This window comes from Gadus chalcogrammus, chromosome 22 (genome assembly GCF_026213295.1).
Source record: "Gadus chalcogrammus isolate NIFS_2021 chromosome 22, NIFS_Gcha_1.0, whole genome shotgun sequence".
NCBI classification, from domain to species: Eukaryota; Metazoa; Chordata; class Actinopteri; order Gadiformes; family Gadidae; genus Gadus; species Gadus chalcogrammus.
Genome location: NC_079433.1, coordinates 10,592,196 through 10,614,817, shown reverse-complemented (window position 1 = coordinate 10,614,817; position 22,622 = coordinate 10,592,196). Strand labels below are relative to the sequence as shown.

The 22,622-nt window shown below is 46.2% G+C and overlaps 1 protein-coding gene across 1 annotated transcript in view; it reads left to right on the top strand.

Annotated features, from left to right (window-relative positions):
• Positions 1-22,622, top strand: part of csmd2 (CUB and Sushi multiple domains 2) — a 279,455-nt gene that overhangs the window by 149,022 nt on the left and 107,811 nt on the right. Inside the window, exons 33-44 of the mRNA XM_056582350.1 lie at positions 346-459; positions 4,210-4,305; positions 4,832-5,035; positions 6,169-6,293; positions 8,838-8,934; positions 10,667-10,771; positions 11,184-11,302; positions 13,010-13,079; positions 14,839-14,955; positions 15,037-15,246; positions 18,155-18,343; positions 21,717-21,894. Coding sequence (XP_056438325.1) covers positions 346-459; positions 4,210-4,305; positions 4,832-5,035; positions 6,169-6,293; positions 8,838-8,934; positions 10,667-10,771; positions 11,184-11,302; positions 13,010-13,079; positions 14,839-14,955; positions 15,037-15,246; positions 18,155-18,343; positions 21,717-21,894 — 1,624 coding nt within the window. The remainder of the gene's footprint in view (positions 1-345; positions 460-4,209; positions 4,306-4,831; positions 5,036-6,168; positions 6,294-8,837; positions 8,935-10,666; positions 10,772-11,183; positions 11,303-13,009; positions 13,080-14,838; positions 14,956-15,036; positions 15,247-18,154; positions 18,344-21,716; positions 21,895-22,622) is intronic.

Below are 22,622 nucleotides of genomic sequence, written 5' to 3'. Positions count from 1 at the left end.
GACATAGATGTATCGATCTACACACAATGCTAAATGTTGGCTTCTTTGCTCCCAGTCATAACATGCCATTCTGATATTCCTAGTGCCTTACTGATTTTATTTTATGATGCGTGTTTTGTGTAATGTGCTGCCTGAACAAATCATAATCAAATGATGTCAATACACCAGGCAGTCATTTTATTTTCTTGATTAGGGAGGAGTGTACGGCTCCTTGATTACAATGGTGGGTGGCACGTTGGGAATCTGGAGAAGGCTGATGTCAGTGATTATGTTGTGTTCACGCCCGCTCTGTGGGGTTATTATGACTGCCTCTGAAACCTTTCCCCCTTTGTTTGCCTGCTGCAGTGGTGTTCAGCCAGTTCACCTTCTTCCAGACGGCTCTCAACGACGTGGTGGAGGTCTACGACGGCCCCACGCAGATCTCGCGTGTCCTCAGCTCCCTGTCCGGAGCTCACACAGGTACACACACACACACTTGTGCACGCAGGCACACACACACACGTACACTTAGACACACTCGCGCACACACGTACGTGCACAACGGGGTTATCAAGTATTGCATACATTTTTTTTATTATTTGCCAGCTGAAAACCCACACACACAAGCACAGACACACACATATATATATAAATGCATGTATTAACACATCTACAAACTCACCCAAACAGGTGCCTGCATCTAAAAATGCAGAGCCCCACACACACGCAAGCACGCACCTCGGCACGCATGCACACACGCATGCACCTGCTCAAGTGCAGACACACACACAACACACGCACACAAATGCGCCATGCCACGAATGCACCTATCACATTAAGATCAGAAAGCACACACACACACACACACACACACACTCCCAGCAGTAAGTAATCAAGTGCACCGGTGTCATAAAGCGCCCCACCCAAGTGCCCATGCCTACATTAATTAAACGGCAGAGGTGTGCGGCAACAACCCTCCTACACACGCAGCGTAGTGTGCACCGGAAACAATAACCAGTGACCACAGGGCCATTAAACCACACTCAACGAGCCTGGGGCCAGTGGACTGGGGTGTGCTTAAAATGTTACTCAAGCCCAATCCCCCTTCCATTGAGATACCAGCACACCGCCCCCGCCAATCCGCTGACACAGGCCGATCTGCAAAGGGGGGCCTTAGTGGGGCCCTCAAGAGCCGTAAACACAACACAACTCAATGGAGACAGCCACCACTAAAGAGACACCTGAGGGACCCGAGTTCGTGGAAGGACCCGCACACACAGCCAGTGTGCTTACAGGCACACACAGACAAGCATGTTGACACATAGAGACACGCACACACAGACACAAATAAACAAGCACATACACACATACACACACACACAGATACACACAAACACACACACACACACACACACACACACACACACACAAACAAATAACACACGCACGCATATTTCTAGGAAGTTAAAAGCATATGAACACGCACCAATACAAACGTGTATATATTTATATATATGTATGCATATATTTATATAGAGTTAAAAGCATATGAACATATAAGATGACGGAATAACATGGAGAGCCAGGGCAAAAGCAGAAAGGCAGCCACAAGTTAAAAGCCACAATTAGAGCAAAGTAGTCGGTATAAAGCATGAATCACACAGAATGCCCTTTTCTCTCCAGACGGTGTTCTATGTGAGCTTCGGCTGATTCATCCCAAGGCAGAAACACAATGCCACCCAAAGTTTCGCCGAATGCGGGCGAGAACATGAAAGTGTGTGACTTTCAGAAAGCAGCGTCTATTCTCCACCGCCTCATTTGGTTTCAAAAGCACTACAAAAACCAAGCTTTGGATCATAGCCACGGCAGCTCTTAAAAAACACATAAACACATGGAATACGTGGATCAATAAACTTGAGCTATATTAACAGTGAAGCCCTGAGTGCCCATTTTGATATTAAACCCTGGATAACAGAGCTAAACCCACATGCCGCACACTGGCTGCCCACAATAGCGCTAAACAAACAAAGGACGAGAAAAAAAAGCATCCGCACACAAACGCGCTTTAAATGTGTGCCCTGTGTTTTCATCGCGCTGTGTGCAGGGGCAGCCAGGGAGTATTTACTTTAGGTGGCAGACGCCCAGGTGTGTGATTTTGTTTTTGTTGCATCTGTGTGCTTAGCCAAGAGGCAGTTGGCTGTGATGACACCGACGTTTGAGAAGAAAAAACGCTCATCTTATGAGGAGGCCCCGGTCTCAATAAAAGCGTTCTGCGATTTGTTTGAAAATGTCTACTGACTGTGATTGTCTTGTGAAACAAATCGCCATGCAATGATTGTCAAATCAATCAATGGCGCAGCGATAACAAGTGCCGAAGTTAAAGGAAATGAAAGCGAGGGGAGAGGGGGAACGGACAAACAGACGACAAAAGGTAGAGGGGGCCATAAATCCGTCGCCCCAAGTGACACGGTGGTGAAGATAAAATAAATAAATTGAGCAATCAAAGCGGCCTATCTGAGCGCTTTCTTTTCAGGGAGAATAGATGACTTCAAACAAGACATGTTGTTTCGTAATTGGCCATCATTTGAGTTGTGATTGGAAATTCAATTTTTTGCGTTCCGTCCTCATTTCAAACCGACCGACTCTTCAGAAGGCATCAACAGGCTTTGTTTCAGCAGCCATTAACTTGTGGCCATGAGGCTAAATAAATGGCCTTGTTTCGTGGAAAGTTCGACTCCCTGTTGCTGCCGTTCACCCTTCGTCCAGCTGTTGTCGACCGTTCCCCACCGCGCCGTAGTGGCCGTGAGCCACAGCAGCACACACTCTGTCTCCATGTCAAACGAATGGGTACCATACTGGTACCCGCATGCAGGAAATGGAAGTGAATATAACGTTGCCCCAACATAGAAAAACGAAAAGGAACTGATAACCAAACGGTGTGGGTCCTTGTAAGAAATGAATCACTGCCTATCACTTGGAGGGTGTCCAAGGGGGCTGAGGGGTAATGTGCTGACAGACGTTATTGAATATGTCCATATGAACAGCTCCATTATGAAACATTGTCAGCGAGGTGTCGAACGACAGTGAGGCCTGCATTCTAATAAACTACCCAGCATGCCCCATGGCCCTGCGGTAAAAATTCCGGTAACCGTGGTGATGACAGCGTTAAGCAACTGTGCAGCGCGAGTCATCTCAGGACACATCGCTTGAGGGTTAGCCACAGACGGACACACACACACACATGCACGCGTGCATGCAAAGACACACACACACACACACACACACAAATGCAGTCATATACACACAGACACACACAGGTATAGACGTGCATTTTTATTCACAAACACACACGCACACACACCAACACATAAATGCACTCATATCCACACAGACAGACACATGTATAGCATATACACTTCTGCATATACAGACAGACAGACAAACGCATACGCACACACGTATATGTACACTTGCATCCTCGCATAAACACCTGCTCAAACAAAGACACACACATACACACACAAAAGAACACAGACAAACAGACTCCCAGTAGCACACACACAGTGTGTGTTGGGTTAAGCCCGCCTGGCTCTCTCTGCAGGGTGACAGCGAGCAGACACAGAGTAATGAGCAGGCTGCTGAGAGTCAGTCAGCCACACGTTGTGAGAGCAGCTCACTGTGTGCCTGTGTGTTTTCTCATGTTTCTAGTCATCTGAGTGTGTGTGTGTGTGTGTGTGTGTGTGTGTGTGTGTGTGTGTGTGTGTGTGTGTGTGTGTGTGTGTGTGTGTGTGTGTGTGTGTGTGTGTGTGTGTGTGTGTGTGTGTGTGTGTGAGAGAGTGGGAGAATGAGATGGATGGATAGCATAGTCTGCCCTTTCGGCATCAGTCAAGATGTGGGCAAGGGAGATGCAAATCAATAAGTAAATGAGTACTTTATGGTTGTATTGTACAATGTATTACTGCTGTATAGCAGGGCTCTGGTTTAAGTTGATATCAAATTAAACCAAGCACTGTCATTGGACATTTTTAGAATAAGCTGTTGGCACTTTCTAATGTAGAGTACAAATGTTATGGTTATGGAGCTTAAAATACATCTTAGACGATGGACAGAATGTTGGCAAGTTATATAATTGTGTCTGTCTGGTCAACTAATCAATAGATGACCATAGATCCCCTGGCTTGACCTGGACTGGGGAATTGACAATAATAGTGTCATATCTTTGACCCCAAGGTGAGTCGTTGCCGTTGGCGACGACCAACCAGATCCTTATCCGCTTCAACTCGAAGGGCCAGGCCAGCTCCAAGGGATTCCACCTGGTCTACCAGGGTAAGACGCCATTCTCTCCCCCCCCCCCCCCCCCCCCCACCCCCGTCTCCTCCAACACCACAACATCTAACGCCAGCACCATCAACCTATCCACCAGCATCACCTCCACCACCACTACCACCACCATCAACATTTCCTCCACCTCCCCCACAAACCCCCCACAATAAACACCAAAACAACTCCCACAACCTCCTCCCCCCACCACCACCAACCCATCACTACACAGCTGCCGCCATCACCACCATCAATATATCCTCCACCTCCAACACTCCCACAACCTCCTCCACCACCACCACCACCGCCACAACCCCAACACTATACCACCGACACCATAACCACTTCCACCCCCTTCGCCACCACCCCTACCACTGTCCCCTTGACCATCACCACCAGCACCGTCTTCATCCTCATCACTCCAATCACTAAGGAGGGAGGTTTAGGTCCCGTTCCGGTTGGCCAGAGAGCATTGATAACTAGGGGTGAAGACTGAGATCAGAGCGCGTGTCCTTTATTTGCCCTGTCCCAGCTGTTCCGAGGACCAGTGCCACGCAGTGCAACTCAGTCCCAGAGCCCCGGAACGGCCGGCGCATGGGAAACAACTTTGCGGTGGGGGCAGCGATCCGCTTCGAGTGCAGCCCCGGGTACGTGCTGGAAGGCCCCAGCGCCATCGAGTGCCTGACTGTGCCCAACGCCCTGGCCCAGTGGAACAGCTCCATTCCCAGCTGCATAGGTAGGACCGATAAAGGGAGGGATCTATGCCAACTGGATGTCCAGGACTATCTTGTCTCCTCAGTATATCTCTGTCTCTTATACACACACACACACGCACACACATTACCAATCATCTTTCTTTGTTTCCTTCATCCCTTTCTTGATCAGTATGTGGCTTTTTTTTTCTTTAGTCATCGCTTACTCAACCTATTTTTCTCGCTGTTTTATTTCCTTTTATTCCTTTATTTTTTCATGTTCTTTCTGTTTTTTGATTTCTTCGTCACTTGCATTCTTTTATTTTTCTTCATGTTGTTCTTTCTGTCTTTTCTCATTTCCAATTGTCCTTTGTCCTTTTCTTCACATCTACCCTTATTTCTTTCTTTACTTTTCTTTACATATTCTCTTCTTTCTCTTCTCTCTCTCTCTCTCTCTCTCTCTCTCTCTCTCTCTCTCTCTCACTAACCCTTACCAGACAGATGTGCGCTGCCAGCCAGTGCTTGTAGCGTTACTTCAAATCTAACCAGGCGTCACACAGGTGGCCCGAACTGCTGTGGGTCACACACAAACACACACAGGCACACGCACACACACACACACTCACACACACATACACAATTGCAGACACACACACACAGGCAAGGCGTTTGCTGACTCTGAAGACACACAGCTAGCAAACGCCCCAAAGCGGTTACCAGATGGGACATTAGCAGAACAGGAAAGGAGGACAGCGGTTTAACATTGTCAGGTTGTGTGTACATACATACCCACACTGTGTGTGAGGGGAGGGCTGTGTGTCATCCCATTTGAGTAGGTTTGTGTTGGTTAAACTGTGAAATCCAAAGGTGTCGTATTCATGTAATTCTCATTCTCTAGTATGAGAGGATCCCAATTGTATTTGATAAAGGATAAACAGGAGATTTTTCCCGCTGTTTATTCTCACCAGTGAAGTCAATTTACCGGGCACATTAGGCTAACACAACGGTGAATCCTGGTGGGGTTTAACTCCAGGATTAGCCTATCCCTGTCCGGGAATCTATTCCAACTTAATCCTGATGTATTCACCTTGTTAAAAAATGAAGAGCCCGACACACACCCACAGATGAGGACGGTGGAACGGGGCTCTTCCAACCCTGTTCTGTATTCCTCCCACAGTCCCGTGCGGAGGGAACCTGACCCAGAGAATCGGAACCATCCTGTCTCCCGGGTTCCCTGAGCCCTACCTCAACAGCCTCAACTGTGTCTGGAAAATCCTTGTTCCGGAAGGCTCTGGAATCCAGGTAAAATCACTTATCATTTGTCTTACTTCTACAGATGTAGTTGCTTACTTTCCCTCACATATGACAATTACATTTAGTTGCGGCATTTGCATGCAAGGATGAGCTCAATCTGAAGTGTGGCACCGATATTGGATAGCAACTTCAAAATCATTAGTTCTGCCAACCAAGTGATGAATATATGTAATAACAGTTCATATAACTTCAACTACAGGATTTATTTTGGTAGCATACAAAGTGTCAGTTTTATGCAATACAAGTCTTGAAAAGAATAAAAATACCCACAAGGCAAAGTGCTCTCTTGATCAATTGCTTGATTGCTGACATTGGTTGACATTAAGGTCATTGTGACATTAAGGTCATTCTTTGAAAAGCCACTAGAACGACCATTTTAACCACTAGCCCAGGGAACATCACAGTTTGCTCTGAAAATAATCTACTCCCGGAACCCTAATGGTAGAAACGAGGTGATCTGTAATGCAAAGTTAATTCAATAGACACAGGTAATGAGTACCATGAAGCCTGGGTCTATTCTGTGGTTCTGGACACCAGGCAACGCACGGGTGGTCCCATTTCCAGCTGCCTTCTGCCACCTCCACACACACACACACACACACACACACACACACACACACACACACACACACACACACACACACACACACACACACACACACACAACATCTGTGGCATACTTATGCCCTGGGGGTCAAAACCTGTGCAGCGGACTGCAACCTGTCCCTTGAACAGTGGTGAATCCCTACAATAAAAGAGACAGCTCAGATTCATTGTAGCTCGGTTAGGCCTATTTCCGAATGCTAAGACAAATAATAGTCAAGTTCGTCCAAGGCCAACTCTCCCTTCGCCACCGAGGGACGGCATGACTTGCTTCAGGAGTATACTGTTGTTTCGTCAAGGGCTTTTAAAACCCTCGGAACAGGAGCAAGGGCCAAAAGGATGAGAAATAACACATACAAGAACCCAACATGTTGCAGGCACTGGGATTAAATAGGATTCAAAAGAATGTTCCCATCCCCGTATGGACTTGGTTCTGTGTAACTTCAAAACAACTTCGCATTTTGATAAAATTCGGCACAATTCCAAAAAATATATTCCCCCACATTTTTGAAGTCAATCGCAACTTCAAAGACTCTATTTTTGGAAATTGTTACTTTCTTTTGTGTTACACTACACAGTGACCGGGATGTACGGTACGCCTTGTTCTTGTGGTTCTCTGCGTTGTATCAGCCCCCTGGTGGCAGGCTCACCACTGATGTGCCTGATGGAAAGTCACGGGGCCCTGTGTTTAGTCACTGTAGCTAATGACCTCAGTGGCATCCCTCAGCTATTAGCTTGTACGCCTCACGTCCACTGACTGTCCTTGGAGGTCGAACGCCCCAGTCTCAGACCCCCCCCCCCCCCCCCCCCCCCCCCCCAGTACATTTAGCATGCCACGCTACTCAATGACATGGAATTAGCTGCGTGCGTTTGCATTTGTGTGCAAATGCAATGTGTGTTTGTGTGTGTGGTGGAATGGGGGAGGAGGGCAGAATCTCTCTCTCTCGCTCTCTCTGTCTCTGTCTCTGTCTCTGTCTCTCTCTCTCTGTCTCTCTGTCAAACTATTAACACACCAAGCTGGTTGTTAAGCTAGACCTTCGAAAAAAACACACACGCACACACACACACAAACACACACCCAGAGGAAGATGGGCAGGAGGAGAAATGGTAGGAGAGAGAGAAAAGAACAAAAAGAAAATGGGAAAGAGAGAGAGTAAAAGAGAGTATGAGAGGGCAAATCCCTTCAGCGTTAGCCGAAGAAAACAGAAAGGTAATTTCAGCCTTAAGAGGGAGAGAGTTGATTCGGCACGCAATATGTTATCAGGACTGTTTATCGCGTTCAAACTACAAAGATATCGATCTGAGTAAATTGACCCTTTTTAACTTATTTTAGTTTTTTTGTTGAAACTTTCATGTAGCCTCTGTGGAAAGCTCTTCAGATGTTGCTTGAAACTGTTGCGGAGTAAATAAATATAGCGCAGAGGACTTTAGTCACCGTTGGCTACTCGTTTTTAACCTTCCCAACCACATCATTTACAAATATCTTGCCTGTTCCAGTCTTACCTGATCCTAAATACAGTTTTCGATTGTTGTCCTCCATTTTGTCAAAATAAACTTGTAACTTGGTTCCCTATCTTTGATATGGCTTGGTCGGTCAATAGACTATAAAATAAATTCATGTTCCTTGGTTGACGTTTTGATGGCATTAATTGAATGGCCACCTTGCAATAGTTTACAGTTAGAACTCATTATTACTCTATACTTACTAACTTCAATGATAACATAATAATTTCCTCCAAATCAATGGGTGTATTTGTCCTACCGTGAGCCACCTGTAGGTCGTCAGAAGAACTACACATGAATCGCTCCTGCCAGGGCTTCACAAACAGGCGGTGATGGCTGCTCCTTGGGTGTGTCCTTGTCTCACGGTGTGACTTTCTTTTATGTGCTAACCTTTTATCTCCTCTCTGGGTGCTTCACCTCGGGCAGATCCAGGTGATCAGCTTTGTGACGGAGCAGAACTGGGACTCCTTGGAGGTTTTCGATGGAGGGGACAACACTGACACCATGCTCGGCAGCTTCTCAGGTGTGTGTGTGTGTGTGTGTGAGTGTGTGTGTGTCTGTGTGTGCGCATGGGTAGGTTGGGGGCAAAGAGATCGTTTGTGTGAACACAAGTGAATGATTGTGTGTGTTTGCGTGTAGGTGGGTGTGCAGACAAGTGGGTGTGCACATTCACACAAGTTAATATTTGCATTTGTGAGAGTGAGGGGTATGTGTGTGTGTGTGTGTGTGTGTGTGTGTGTGTGTGTGTGTGTGTGTGTGTGTGTGTGTGTGTGTGTGTGTGTGTGTGTGTGTGTGTGTCAAAAGCATTTATTTGCCAAGAAGGCTTCTCGTTGTTTGCGCAAAGAAAATACCTCTACCTAAAGATTTGCTTTTGAAAAATCGCATATCCTGCAGGAGACCGGAACCACGAATAGAAAGTGTTCCAACTGGGAACGGTATTGCTTTTTGACAAGGCTGTGACTAATGAGATGGAATTGTAAAGGATGTAGTTTAAAGAAACCAAAGAGCACATTTTGGCAAAGGTGTTTGGCTTCACAGCTTTACTAAGTGGCGCATCAAATATGCAATAGGCAGGTGGCAAATTCATTATGAAAAAAAATAACTATAACTCTGTCTCAGTCCTTCCCTGAGGCAAATCCTCAGCGCATTACTGAAAAGGTTAGCTCACGCTGCTGAGGGGATGAAGTGAAGCATTTGTTTACAGTGTGTGCGATTCCTCATCCCCACCTCCTAGCCAGAACATGACAATAAAGATTTCTCATTTTGTTTGCGCTCAAAGGTAAATGTTAGGAGTGCCCTCAAGCAATGAAAAAAATGGCAGGCATGGAAACGTGGACCAAGATCATGAGGAGGAACAAGTGGAGCAGGGCTGGCAAAACCGCGTCCTAACATCCTGGTTTTAAAGAACAATTTTGTTGGCTTCCTTTCTTCCTATTCCTTGTTTGCTAGAATATCCACCGTGTAATGTTATACTGGAAAAGCAGTGGCAAAGCCTGGTGCCGGAGACCAGTAACATTTTCTCCATGTATCCATATTTCATGTTTTCACGGGAACACATGGAACGTATCAAGGAAGGGAAACACAAGATGCAAAGAAAAGAATGAACACATGTACAATCCCATTAATCAATGAGAAAGTCCATTAACATTTCCCCATGGTATGGGCAGGCATTGCACAAACAGGGCTTTATTGATAAGGGCATTTGGAATATGTTCTCTGTTTGCTCATTAAAAGCGTCTGGTATGAAGAATGCTTGTACTGCCCTGTGCAGCCAGTTGTCCACTCCTCTCCCCCTTTGTACTCAGCAGAGACCCGGCGGTTCATGGATTTCTGCATCTGTTCTCATCTATGTTAACAAAAGCCCTGTCCCCTTGTGTGCTCAAACATGGAGTTACTCAAACACTGGCAAACAAGCCTGTGGTTTAATTTGATATTAGAGCTATTTTGCCAATGGATTTATTTTTCTTGCATCACCCTTTTTGCACAGATGCATTATTAGTATTTCATGTAGCAACTTAGCACTCGAGTTTAAATCAAAAGCCTAACAAGTCCACACTGAGCGCAATCAAAGGGTACGATCAATATTGAAGTAACAACACAACAGAGAGTAACAACACAAATTCTGCAGTGGGAGAAGTGCTGGATGAGGAAGCGTCTAAAAACGACCAGACAGTCACCGAAGGAATCGGGTGGCCATGCTTAACTGCTTCTCTTCATCTCCTCTTCCTCCTCCTCCTCCTCCCTCCTCCCTCAAGGCACCACGGTCCCTGCCCTCCTCAACAGCACCTCCAACCAGCTCTACCTGCACTTCTTCTCAGACATCAGTGTGTCTGCCGCCGGATTCAGACTGGAGTACAAAAGTAAGGAGAGTCCCGTCACGTACAGAGCAAAGGAACGGAATCTAAAGCATTTCCTTTTTTTGGCGGGTAATCCCTCTATTGACCTTTGGCTAAGTCAATGTTATAGGTGTTTTTATTGATATTTATAATCTTTCGTTAAGGACTTTCTGCAGACACTTTCACCCGAAGCGACAAACGGTTTGCTTTGGATGTTTTCTCGCTAGAGGTTTTTGCGTTGATGACATTGTGTTTTGCATTAATGCGCAAGCAGTGGTTAGGCATCTTGCTCAATGGACGCCTTTGTGTAAACCAGTGGGCCACTACCGCAGCGCTAGACGGCCATGCCCCACTGTGACGCAGGAGTGGTCTGATTCGAATGTGTCGTGGTATGCCTCATCATCATGACGGTGTGGTCTTCTGTGTCCTCTCCCAGCCGTGTCACTGACCAGCTGCCCCGAGCCGTTGGTGCCCATGAGCGGGTTTAAGGTGGGAGAGAGACTCCAGATGAACAACGTGGTGTCCTTTCAGTGTGAGCCCGGATACACGCTGCAGGTACCACCACCCTATCTACAGCGTCCACGCACCTCCACCTCCATATACACACCATCCAGCTCACACACACAAGCACGCACGTACACACACGCACACATGCGTAAACACACGCGCACACAGATGAGGGACGTTTTCAAAACTTACCAACTTTTTCAAGTTGATTGACTATATATCATTGTCAGACTTTTTGTAATAGTGTTTAGTGTTGTTGGTTTCTTCGACGGGATGCACTGCAAACTTTTATGCAGTTCCCCTCAGTGGGTTAACCAAAAATGGATTCTACTTTTCATTTGGGGTCATATTGGAGAAATGTCTGCCCAAAGTGGGCAAAAAGAAAGTATGTGTTGCCTCTCGATTCTTACAGAGGTGTCAGCGCTAAGCGTATGATTGATGATGCAAAGTGTCAGAGAAATGCTTTATATAACGCATACAGCCTCACTATTCCTCTGGGGTCCCTTGGTCCAGCACAAGGCTTTCCATTATCTCTGTATAGACACATACTGTATAGCGTTGAATTTAGCATCAGCAACAGCAAAATAGCATATTTGGCTTTGGGCTGATTTGCAGTGGTAGTTGTTAAGAAGGAAGAGGTGGTCACTGGTCAGGAAAAACAATGCAACATACATCTATGTGTTAAATAAAATGCATTATTTACTGGTATAATGCTATAAGGGCGGCAGTAGCTGAGGGGGTAGAGTGGCATTGTCTGGAACCAGGAGGTTGGGAGTTCCATCCAGGGTTGAGGTGTCCATGAGTATGACCCTAAACCCTCAGAGTTTTTGTTGCCCCAGGTCAGAAAATCGCTGCGTAAATGCACTCCATTGACTATTTAGTAGCAGAACAACGTACACTGTAATGCACCCAGGAAAATAACATGGATGTATGATAAGCATGGATTTCTACAAAATACAAACAAAAAAGGAAACAGTCTATCCCATGCTGGATCTCGAAACAGAACGCCAGCAGCAGGCTGGATACCCGTGAAGCTGACATGGCTTGACTGTTTCTGACAGCTATCCAGGACGTATCAGACTGGAACACCCCTCAACCCCTTCCCCCCCTCCCCCCCCCCCCCGGTCCCGGAATTATATCGTTCCCGCGTCTCATTACTGTGACTGACAGTTCAGCGTCGCTACCATTCAAGTATTCACAGAAAGGTCAAGTATGCTGCAGTCTGCTGCGGCTCAATGTATATATATTTATTCATATTTACATGTTCCCCGCAGGCGTGGGTAAGCCACCTCGCAGGATGGGAGTTTTGTCAGGCTATCACTCGTGTCTGCTTCCTATTCAAGCAAGCGTACTGATCAATCCATGAATTATGTGTAATATGTCCCTCTGCATATCACTGTCTCTCTGTCTCTCTCACACACTCATTTTATTTCCTTCTTGCTCAGCAAGTCGCACAGAGCAATTGCTCTGTGCGATTGCTTGATATGCTTGTGACACTTTCTCTGTGCCGTTGTTCTCTGTGTCTGCAGACTTATGACGAGAGAGAGAGAGAGAGAGAGAGAGAGAGAGAGAGAGAGAGAGAGAGAGAGAGAGAGAGAGAGAGAGAGAGAGAGAGAGAGAGAGAGGCAACAGAAGAGTTAATTAACTTCCTCTTTGTTCTTCTCTGCTTTTTTTGTCATGTGTGTGTCTGTCTTTTTGTCATGTGTGTGTCTGTTTGATGTGTGTGTGTGTGTGTGTGTTTGGCGTGCTCTCCAGGGGAACTCTCACATCTCCTGTATGCCAGGGCCGGTCAGACGATGGAACCATCCGCCCCCCCTCTGCATCGGTAATAGCCCCTTCCTGTTCCTTCACTTCCTCCGCCCTCCTCTGCCTCCCACTGTCCATCCCTACCAGACATATTCTATCTGCCTACATACACGTTTCACAGACGACGGACTGCCCGGGCCACCGAAGGCCGGTGCGTGTGTGCATGTGTGCGCGTGTGTTTGTGTGTGTGTGTGTGTTTTTATTCGAAGGTCCAGCTTAACAACCAGCCAACAATCAGAAAGATTACTCTGTCAGAAAATCTTCATGTCACGGTGTGGCATCTGCCACACAGCTGGCCTTTTAGAAAAACGGTCCAATCAAGGGCACCCCAGCCGGCCACGCCTCTGGTTTGTGTGTGTGTGCGTGTGTGCGTGCGTGCGTGCGTTTGTGTCTTAGGAGACGGCTGACTAGTTCACCCGTTAGACAAGCTTCTCAGACCTCAAGGTCTCTGAACGCACACTGAGCTGCATGGCACAAAACAACACCTTTCTCTCTACCTTCCCATAGGAATCTCCGTTAACCCCCCCCCCCCCCGCCAGCATATTGTCATTCCAGATGGGGAAAAACACTCACTGACGTAGAATATAAACCTGTGTGTGGGTGGGTTGGTGGGTGTATTTGATCTCTCTATACATCTCTGCTTTGAAGGTCGCCAATGCCCCAAAGCAGCAACAGATGCTGACGCTCTCTGCATCACTTGTTTTAACCGCCTGCTTTCAGTCCATGAGGAAGGAGGGGGTACTCCTGACAAACAGATCCCACTTATTGGAACGACCTACTATTGCCTAATTAGGTCCATTGCCCGGCAGTGATGGTCAAAGGCCAGGGGGGGGATTCATGGCGTTTGCAGGCATCAGCAGTTCTGTGATTAGCCACAGCTTCTTTTTTTCTGCTGGCACAGGCAAACTTTTAACCCCAAACACTTATTCACCCGACGACTCCGCCCTCCACTTAGCTCGTAGCGTAGCTCGTAGCGTAGCTCGTAGCGTAGCTCGTAGCGTAGCTCGTAGCGCGGTTTCCACCACCACCACTCACACTGTTGAATGTGGCGGCCCTGTTTGTTGCTGTTCACCTACGTGTTTCAACTTGACTCAGCTTGTACTGTGTATAGTTGTTACCTCCCTGCGATTGGTTTCACCAGATTCCCATATTTTCCTAAAATTAAATGAAAGATATTTTGGTCACAAGCTAAACTGCGATAACACACTAGTAATCATCAAATAAAGAAGAAGATACGATCACGGTCAGAATCAAAATATAAACACATAGCTAAAAGTATTTTTGTTTTTAGCAAAGGTTTTTTTGAATGGTGCTTTATTCTCAATGGCCACGGGAATATGAAAGTCTTCTGAGGGTGAGAGTGAGTGTGAGCGGAAGGGAAGACGATAGATGAAACGGCACGTTAGCATACTGAGCGATGCGTCTCTTGGTCTTGGAAAATGTGGCATGTGAAGAGAGATCAGAAGTACTTCAGGGCTCCTTTGATATACTTGATCTCTCTTCTCCTCTCTTGATAGACCTATAAAGTGAATGACCCATTTTTTTATGGCGTACCTATTTTTTTCCCCTGGTTGTTCGCTTTAAACAGGGAACATAAAGTCTTCTCTTTTTAAGAGGTTGCTCAGTCTCCACACACACAAAAACACAACACGTGGACAGAAGCCATTCTCTTTCTAGTGTTTGATGTATTTCTGGAGAAATCATAGGGAAATCTTGCTCTGCGGTGCAAATTTTGCTCATTTTGTTGCGTATTCAACATCTGACCGTCTTTTCCCTAGCTCAATGCGGTGGTATCCACGAGGAGATGGAGGGCATGATCCTAAGTCCTGGTTTCCCTGGCAACTACCCTAGCAACAGTGACTGCACCTGGAGAGTATACCTGCCGGTTGGTTATGGTAGGTGGAGTAACCTAGCGCTAATGCTCCCAGTTCTCGTCAGATTATCCATTGTACTAATGGTCGCTGTGTATTTTACAGGAGCCCACATTCAGTTCCTGAACTTCTCCACCGAGGCCAACCACGACTTCTTGGAGATCCGCAACGGGCCACTGGATACCAGCACCGTGATTGGTCGATTCAGCGGCACCGACGTTCCCTCCTCCTTGCTCACTACCTCTCACGAGACCACCGTGTACTACCATAGCGACCACTCCCAGAACAAACCGGGCTTCAGGTTAGAGTACCAAGGTAAGGGACGCTACCACATTAAGAGGGAATTTGCGGGCCAGTTACGCCAGTGAACAGAGAATAATAATTGTAACGGTAAATGTAGAGTGTGTGTAAACTTGGTTGATACGTTCAAAATTGAAATCACCCAAAAAAACACTTTCGGCAAAACCCTTATCTGTTCTAAACTGTTTATTTGGTGGATTTCAATTTTGAACATGTGTTTATTCATTTGTTTTTGGGAAAAGAACGAGTCAACATACACACTCAATGCCTCTGCCACTGTTTGGCCACCTATCAAAACATTTGCTGGCAGCTGTCACCTAAAAGTGCCTATCTACTAAACAAAGTGATTATGTTTGGTTCTGCAAAGGGGCCACAGAATGCAATCAAAATGAACAGAGCAATTTGCCTAAATTGACACAATCACAAGTATGCCTCAAGGAATAGAGGTTATAGGGATGAATCATGACTCCAGAAAGCAGAAAGGCTAAATCATCGTCCCTACAAGCGTTTTCTTTTATCGTTTGCAAGTTCATTTAGGAACGATTAACGTCACTTTGGCTGCATTGTGCAACCTTTATGCATGTAAACGCACACCATTACCGCATTACACACGGAGCTCCCATGCATCAAAGGAACCAACCTGCAGTGACTCAGTGAAGGCTTTGGATCCATAAATCTCTGCATGAAACAAGAGTTGATCACTTAGGCGATGGGTTCGCTCCGTGACAGAGACTTGGGAACTCTTTGGCTTTTTGAAAGGCGGCGGTCTGCATCTCTGCGCCAGGCTTATGAGTGAATGTTTTGTTCTCCCCTTGGCTAACGTGGCAGAAGCACAGAGGGACAACGGGACTTATCCACGTTGATTTATTTCCTTCCTTCTTTCTTTCGTTAAGTTGTTGTTTCTTTCATCCTTTGTTTTCACCCTCTTTCTTTCATTCTTTCTTTCCTTATTTGAATTTTTCTCTAAAATATTTGTAAACATATTTTACAATTCGTTTCTTTCTTTACTTCTCTTCATCGTTCCTTTTTTCCCTCTTTAATTATTCGTCTTGTCTTTGAGAGGCGATAAATAAGTCGGCCAATGGAAAATATGTTGAGCATTTGCATAATTATGTGGCCATTAGCATAGAAAGCAGCCATTATATTTGGCAAAACGGTCTCCTCGCTCACACACACACGCACACACACACCGCCATGAAACCACCATCACCACAATATGCATGAATGATCTCCCACAAAGAGACGGTGATCTGTAGAAATCCATTTTTACAGCCTTCTCTACTCGAGGCTACAGCAAGCTGCTCAGCTGCTGTATTCAGCAGACGAAAACGCTCACTTCAATAACTGCAGAAATCGAATGCATATATAATAATCCATAATTCCATGTAAATGGCCTAAAAAAAGTAGGTAAATGTATGTAAATGTAAAGGCTAAGTTAACGATTCAATTATTCACCTGTGCAACGGGTAATACCCCCTACTGCATTAACACATTCCCAGCATTATGTTTTCATTACATCATTTAAATGCATAGATAGATATCTAACGACTATTAGAGGTGTCATATGCGTTTCCACCCTGCTGTCTTTGCTTAAAAAGGTATACATCAGCAGCAGGAGCAATAAAGGCAGAAGTAGAAGGAGTTCTGGAGAGGCAGGCGAGGCCAACAGTGTAAGCTAGCACGGTTGCTGCAGTGATGGCGGGGGGGGGGGGGGGGGGGCGTAGGGTGGAATGGATGGATGGGGGATTTCCACTTTATTCATCCGGCAGTAAGGTTTTATCACTCACCCCTGTGAGTGGAAAAATAGGCACAGCAGGTGGTCATTTTGTAAGGTGATCCCGCAAGCACCTGCTGGCCGTGCGAGTCTATTAGTGCTTTAAGGGGAGAGCGAGATGGGTAGACCCAATCCAATCCAATCGCTACAGTGCTGGAGAGTAGCCTGTGAGCTAATGGTCTTGGCAGCACAAACAAGGCAATTGATCCTATAGGTTTGCAAGCTGTTGGGGGCGGGGAGTGCCTTCCATGCAGCGCTGCCTTGAAGTCTCCGTTGAGGGCACAATACACCATCGAGCTTTAGGTTTATAGAGGAAGCTAGGGAACGGTAAAGTGAGGTGTGGTGTTCATGAAGGGAGAGGAAAATTAATGGACAAAATTGCAATGGTCATGGACAAATGTTAATATCTTAACGTTTATAAGACAAGCATTTTTATAATTATTGATTTTCTTGCCGCCTTGAGTGTTGCGAATATTCGTGACTTTGTTATGTTTCTAATAGGTTACTATTGATTGCTTAAACTATTATCCTTGCGTGCTTCAAGCGCACCGTCTGGGTCTCAGCAGAATGTGTCTGGATTCAATGATTTCCAGCCACAACACGCATCACGTGAAGCAGCCATACAGCCAACATTACCCAGCGCACAATGGAGCCAGTCCATTTCAATGAGCAGTGTCTTATCTGAGTCACTGGAGTATAGCCGGGCCGAACTTTTCTATTCTAACCATCAAGCACTAACTGAAGTCGCCAAATTAATTACAGTACATCTGCCTTAATGAAATCTCTTTTATATTTCAAAGGAAAAGTTGAAATAGGATTCTGTGGTTTTAGAGCACGGGTCATCTTTGAGGTCTCCATTTTTTCTGTTAAAAATTTCTCAAACCTTCCAAACCTTTACTTCATTCAAAGGGATTTTGTTCCAGCTCAGCTGCCTACAGTGAACCCTGAACTGAAGACCATCCAGGCCTAAATGGTTCTGCAGCAGGCCATGGTGTAACAAAAATCTGTTTCCTCCAAACATCTTCCAGTCTGTTCTCCCATTGAGAGTCCCATGGACAGTCCTATATCACTGCATCACCATCCTACCGATATTTTTGCCTGGGTGTCTGTGTCCTCGTGTCTCCTAATGAAAGTCCGCTCTCCTCGCAGCCTATGAACTTCAGGAGTGCCCCGATCCGGAGCCCTTCCACTACGGCGTGGTGGTGGGGGCGGGCTTCAACGTGGGCCAGTCCATCTCCTTCGAGTGCCTCCCCGGGTACCAGCTCGCGGGACATTCCATCATCACCTGCGAACACGGCACCACACGCAACTGGGACCACCCCATCCCCCGCTGTGAAGGTGTGTGTTAGTGTTTTTCTGTGTGCATGTGTTTGTGTGTGTATTTGTTTGTGTACGTGTTTCTGTGTGTGGGGAGAGGGGGACCAGGTCAATGTGACAAACATCTCAAGCCTTATTGTATCTTAGCTTTACCTAATTAATCTCTAATCTACTTATCATTGAACTCATTAGGTAACCTGCTGACACACTAACGCTGCGCTGGAATTATTGGGCCATTATGCAGAATGCAAATTGTACTTGATCATGGCGGCCATTACCCACGGAAAGTGCTATTCGATAAAGAATCAATACTGGCCAGATAGAGGGAGGGTGGAAGAGGAGCGGGTGTGTTTAAGTTTGTGGGGGGGGGGGGGGGGGGGTGTTGGAGGTGCTGGTGCTGGTGATAAAGGTGGTGGTGGTGGTGGGGTGAAGTAAGATGAAAGGGTTGGGGATTTATTGAGAAAAGCAAAGTAATGGTCGTCCTTGACCTAGATTCTCCAGCTCTCCTGCACCGGCCGTCAAATATTCAATAAGACAAAATTACCCTGAGCCTGATATAACGTCTGTGACATGCAGGAGATTGATAGAGAGAGGTAGAGATGGGGAGAGGGAGGGAGAGAGAGAGGGAGAGGGAGGGATGGAGAGGGAGAGAGCAAGAGAGAGGGACAGATGAATTATTATCTCTCATCACCCCTATTTAGGTTTGTTCCCATGGGTACCATGGGATACTTGAAGATGGGGGCTTGAAAGTAGCAGATCTCTCAGTAGACACGATTGGCACCAACACCTCTTGTCACTGCGTACTCCTGGCTACTACTTTCAAGTGTGCATTTCTTCTTTTGATGTACATACACCTTTAGAGGTGCATTGTGTCTTTGAATTCAGCCGGTGTGGCAGAGCTGCGTTACAGAATACCTCCTATATATATATATGCAAAGAAAGGAGTGCGTGGGCGCAGTTTGAAAAAAAAGTGCAACATAAACGATCCTGTTTGTGTAGCGTTCCTGCAAACAGGCTCTAACCGTTGTCGTCGGCCCACGCCTCGTGTTCACCACACTGCTGGCTGAGCTGAACAGGCGGGCCCTGGGAGTTCTTACCGGGACCGGGATTGAACCGGGCTTCACAGTCTCGCGGTGAAAGGGGACAGCCGCACTGTGAGATGAAGGCAGAGGAGGGGACAGATCTACGCTTAATAGGATCCAAACAGCATATTCGCAAGGACTGATTTAATAAACGCTGTTTCAGATGTCCCAAGAAAGCCGAAAAAGCCTGTGAACACGCTGTAGCGATGGACACATGGTGCTGGAACATCCGACATTAGGGGGCCGTTGTCCAAGTTTAGACGTGGTTGACGTTGCATCGTTGTTTCGTTTCACCAGCAATGTGGCTCTCTGTCATGAGAGCGTAGCGCAAACGCTGTTTTGTGGACCTAACCCATGTTGTCCCTCTCCCACACACACCTGCACAGATTTTTGTTCATTTCCCTCTTCCTCCTCGACATGGAACCGAAATCTCCTCTCTATCTTCCTATGGATTTATTTCCTGTTTCTAGAGACTCCTATAATGACCTGTTCCTATAACACATGGAAACGTAAAGGCAATCAAATACAGTCCACTGACAATACAGCGCACACACATAGACACAAGCACACACACACATATAGACACAGATTCAGCATTGTCTGCCTCAGGCCATTTGATAATGCACTTTTCATCATGTGCACATGTTGTTCGTTTCGTCGTAACCATCACTAAATTCTGCCATGGACACACATTCCCTGGTCACTGCAAACACATTCTTCAATGGACCCGTGTTCATGCCCAGAAAAAGCAATATGTGAACATGAACCAAAGCTAGCCAGCATTCAATGGTGAACGAATTTTGCCAATTTTGTTACGTCTCAGTAGAATCTCTATATTTTCTGTTACGGTCAGCTGGTTCGCAAGCTTTAAATAAAGTGCTTGTCCTTGTTAACTTAGTGTGGGGAGTGAACTGCGTGAATGAAAAGGAAATGAATACGGAAAACAACTTACGAATTATTATGTGATTATTTAAACATCCTCCTAAAAAGTGTTAAAAAGGCCATTTAATTTGTCATTTAGCAATAGCCCAATATACCAACATTAAATGCATTGTTTTAAAACTAGCAAAAAGTGTACTATTAAATTAAATCAATATAATTTCATTTCATTTAAAGTCTGTCTTCCCTCAACCAACCAATTAAATTTATTGATCACTAAAAAACTATCATTGTTAATCAATTAATGCATTCTTTATTAAATGGGTCTTTAAATGGGTCAATTATTAAACATTAATTAATTAATTTCATCTTCACAATTGGTCGTCCATATACATGGTTGGAACTCTAGAATAGAATGGAGTCTGTTGTAAGACAAAATTAGCGGCAGTCTGTACACTTTCACTTTATCGTATGAAGACGTTCTAACTCATCCACATTATGCGTGTGGCATCTTCAGCTAGGGAAGGTAATCCGACAAAAAGTGATCACTGCATGCCCGGTGCCGCTCCAAGTACCAGAACGTCCTTGTGGAAGGGTCTAGAGATCCTTCATGCGAAGCTTCAGGTTGACCATTAGGAGCCAGAAGCACCTGCTGTTGTTTTGCGCGCTAACACATCGGCCCAGCAAACACGCCGACTCAGCGGCTGTGTTTAGCAATGTAGCGTGCAAATCTTTGCTGCGGGAATCATGGCTAATCCCGCATGTCCCGAACCTCCAGAGTGTGAAACATTAAACTGTATGCCCCAACTGGGGGTGCTTCCCTGGGATGTGTCTGCTGTGCAGTGATTACCAGGCCCTCTGTTAGCCCCCCTCAACCCTCCACCCTTCTACCCAATCAATATAATCATCCCTCCCCGCGCACTAGTAATGAGCCCTAAGGAGAGAGAGATTTAATCACGGCTGAGACACCAAGCGAGTTCCAGGATTTCTTGAGGATGTTGAAATCGCCCCATTCAGAGTTAGTCTCTGCTGCGTGGTTGTGTTTACGTGCATCTCTGTGTTGCATGCATATATTCATGACCCACTGGTAAATGCTTGTGTTTTATGAGTTTCTGAATGCGTGGGCATTACAAACATTTAGCATTAATGTTGTCTGGCCGTGGAACGGAGGTCAAGTAGGAGAAAATGTTTGGCTTGAGCTTGGCTCCAACTCAGTCACACACACAAACACAAGTATGCTATATGTGGGGCATGCATGTTCGGGAGTGAGGTCTGTCGAGGGAGAACCGAGGCGTAAACTGGAATTGAAAAGCAAATATCCCTGACTTCTTGAGTTTGACCTGTTATGTTTGTAAACCACCGACCAATCCCACAATCTTTTTTCTCTCTCTCTCTCTCTCTCTCTCTCTCTCTCTCTCTTGGCCTCCCATCAGTGCCGTGCGGCGGGAACATAACCGCGGACAACGGGACCATCTTCTCCCCGGGGTACCCCGAGGAGTACCCGGGCTCCGCCGACTGCGCCTGGCTGATCACCGTGGCTCCCGGCCTGGGGGTCCGGCTCAACTTCACCCTGCTGCAGGTGCACGGCCCCCACGACTTCATCACCGTCTGGTAGGCCTCCGCTGCGATCAACCTTTCGGTTGTGATGCTGCTCTGAATTGTTTCACGCATTTTCAACACCTCCTTTTGTTTGTCTTGTGTTGTTCACCCGACAAATTGAGCGTGACACCAGATCTGCTGTTCATTCACGCCTCTTTCAAACCTTTGTTTCTGAACCTTTCTCAACCCGTCACACCTCCACACACTTACCTTTCTAACCTTTCTTCACCTGTCACACCTCCACACACTTTCCTTTCATTGTTCCTTTCCTGAGCCTTCTTCGAGTATTTTCAAATGATCTGACTACCTATTCTTTCTACGGCTCTTGGATCCTTTCTTCTATGTTCCCTCTATCTCTGCTACACTCACTGGCCCCCTCCTCCCTACCTCTCTGTTCTCTCCCCCCTCCTCTATCGCTGGACAAATGAGGGAGTCAGGGTTCAGTTAGCTAATCCGCTCTGAGGCCCTCCCATCTCGTTGTATCTTGTGTGTGTGTGCATGTCTCTCTCTCTCTTTCTCTCTCTCTCTCTCTCTCTCTCTCTCTCTCTCTCTCTCTCTCTCTCTCTCTCTCTCTCTCTCTCTCTCTGTCTCTGTCTCTGTCTCCGTCTCTTTTTCCTCTTTCTGTCCCTCACTCTTTTCTCTCAATTTCTTTTTTTATTTCCCTCTTGATGTTTTTTTTCATATCCTCCGCCAAGCTCATGTTCCTTCCTTGTTCTTGTCATCCAGTGCCAGGGGGTTGC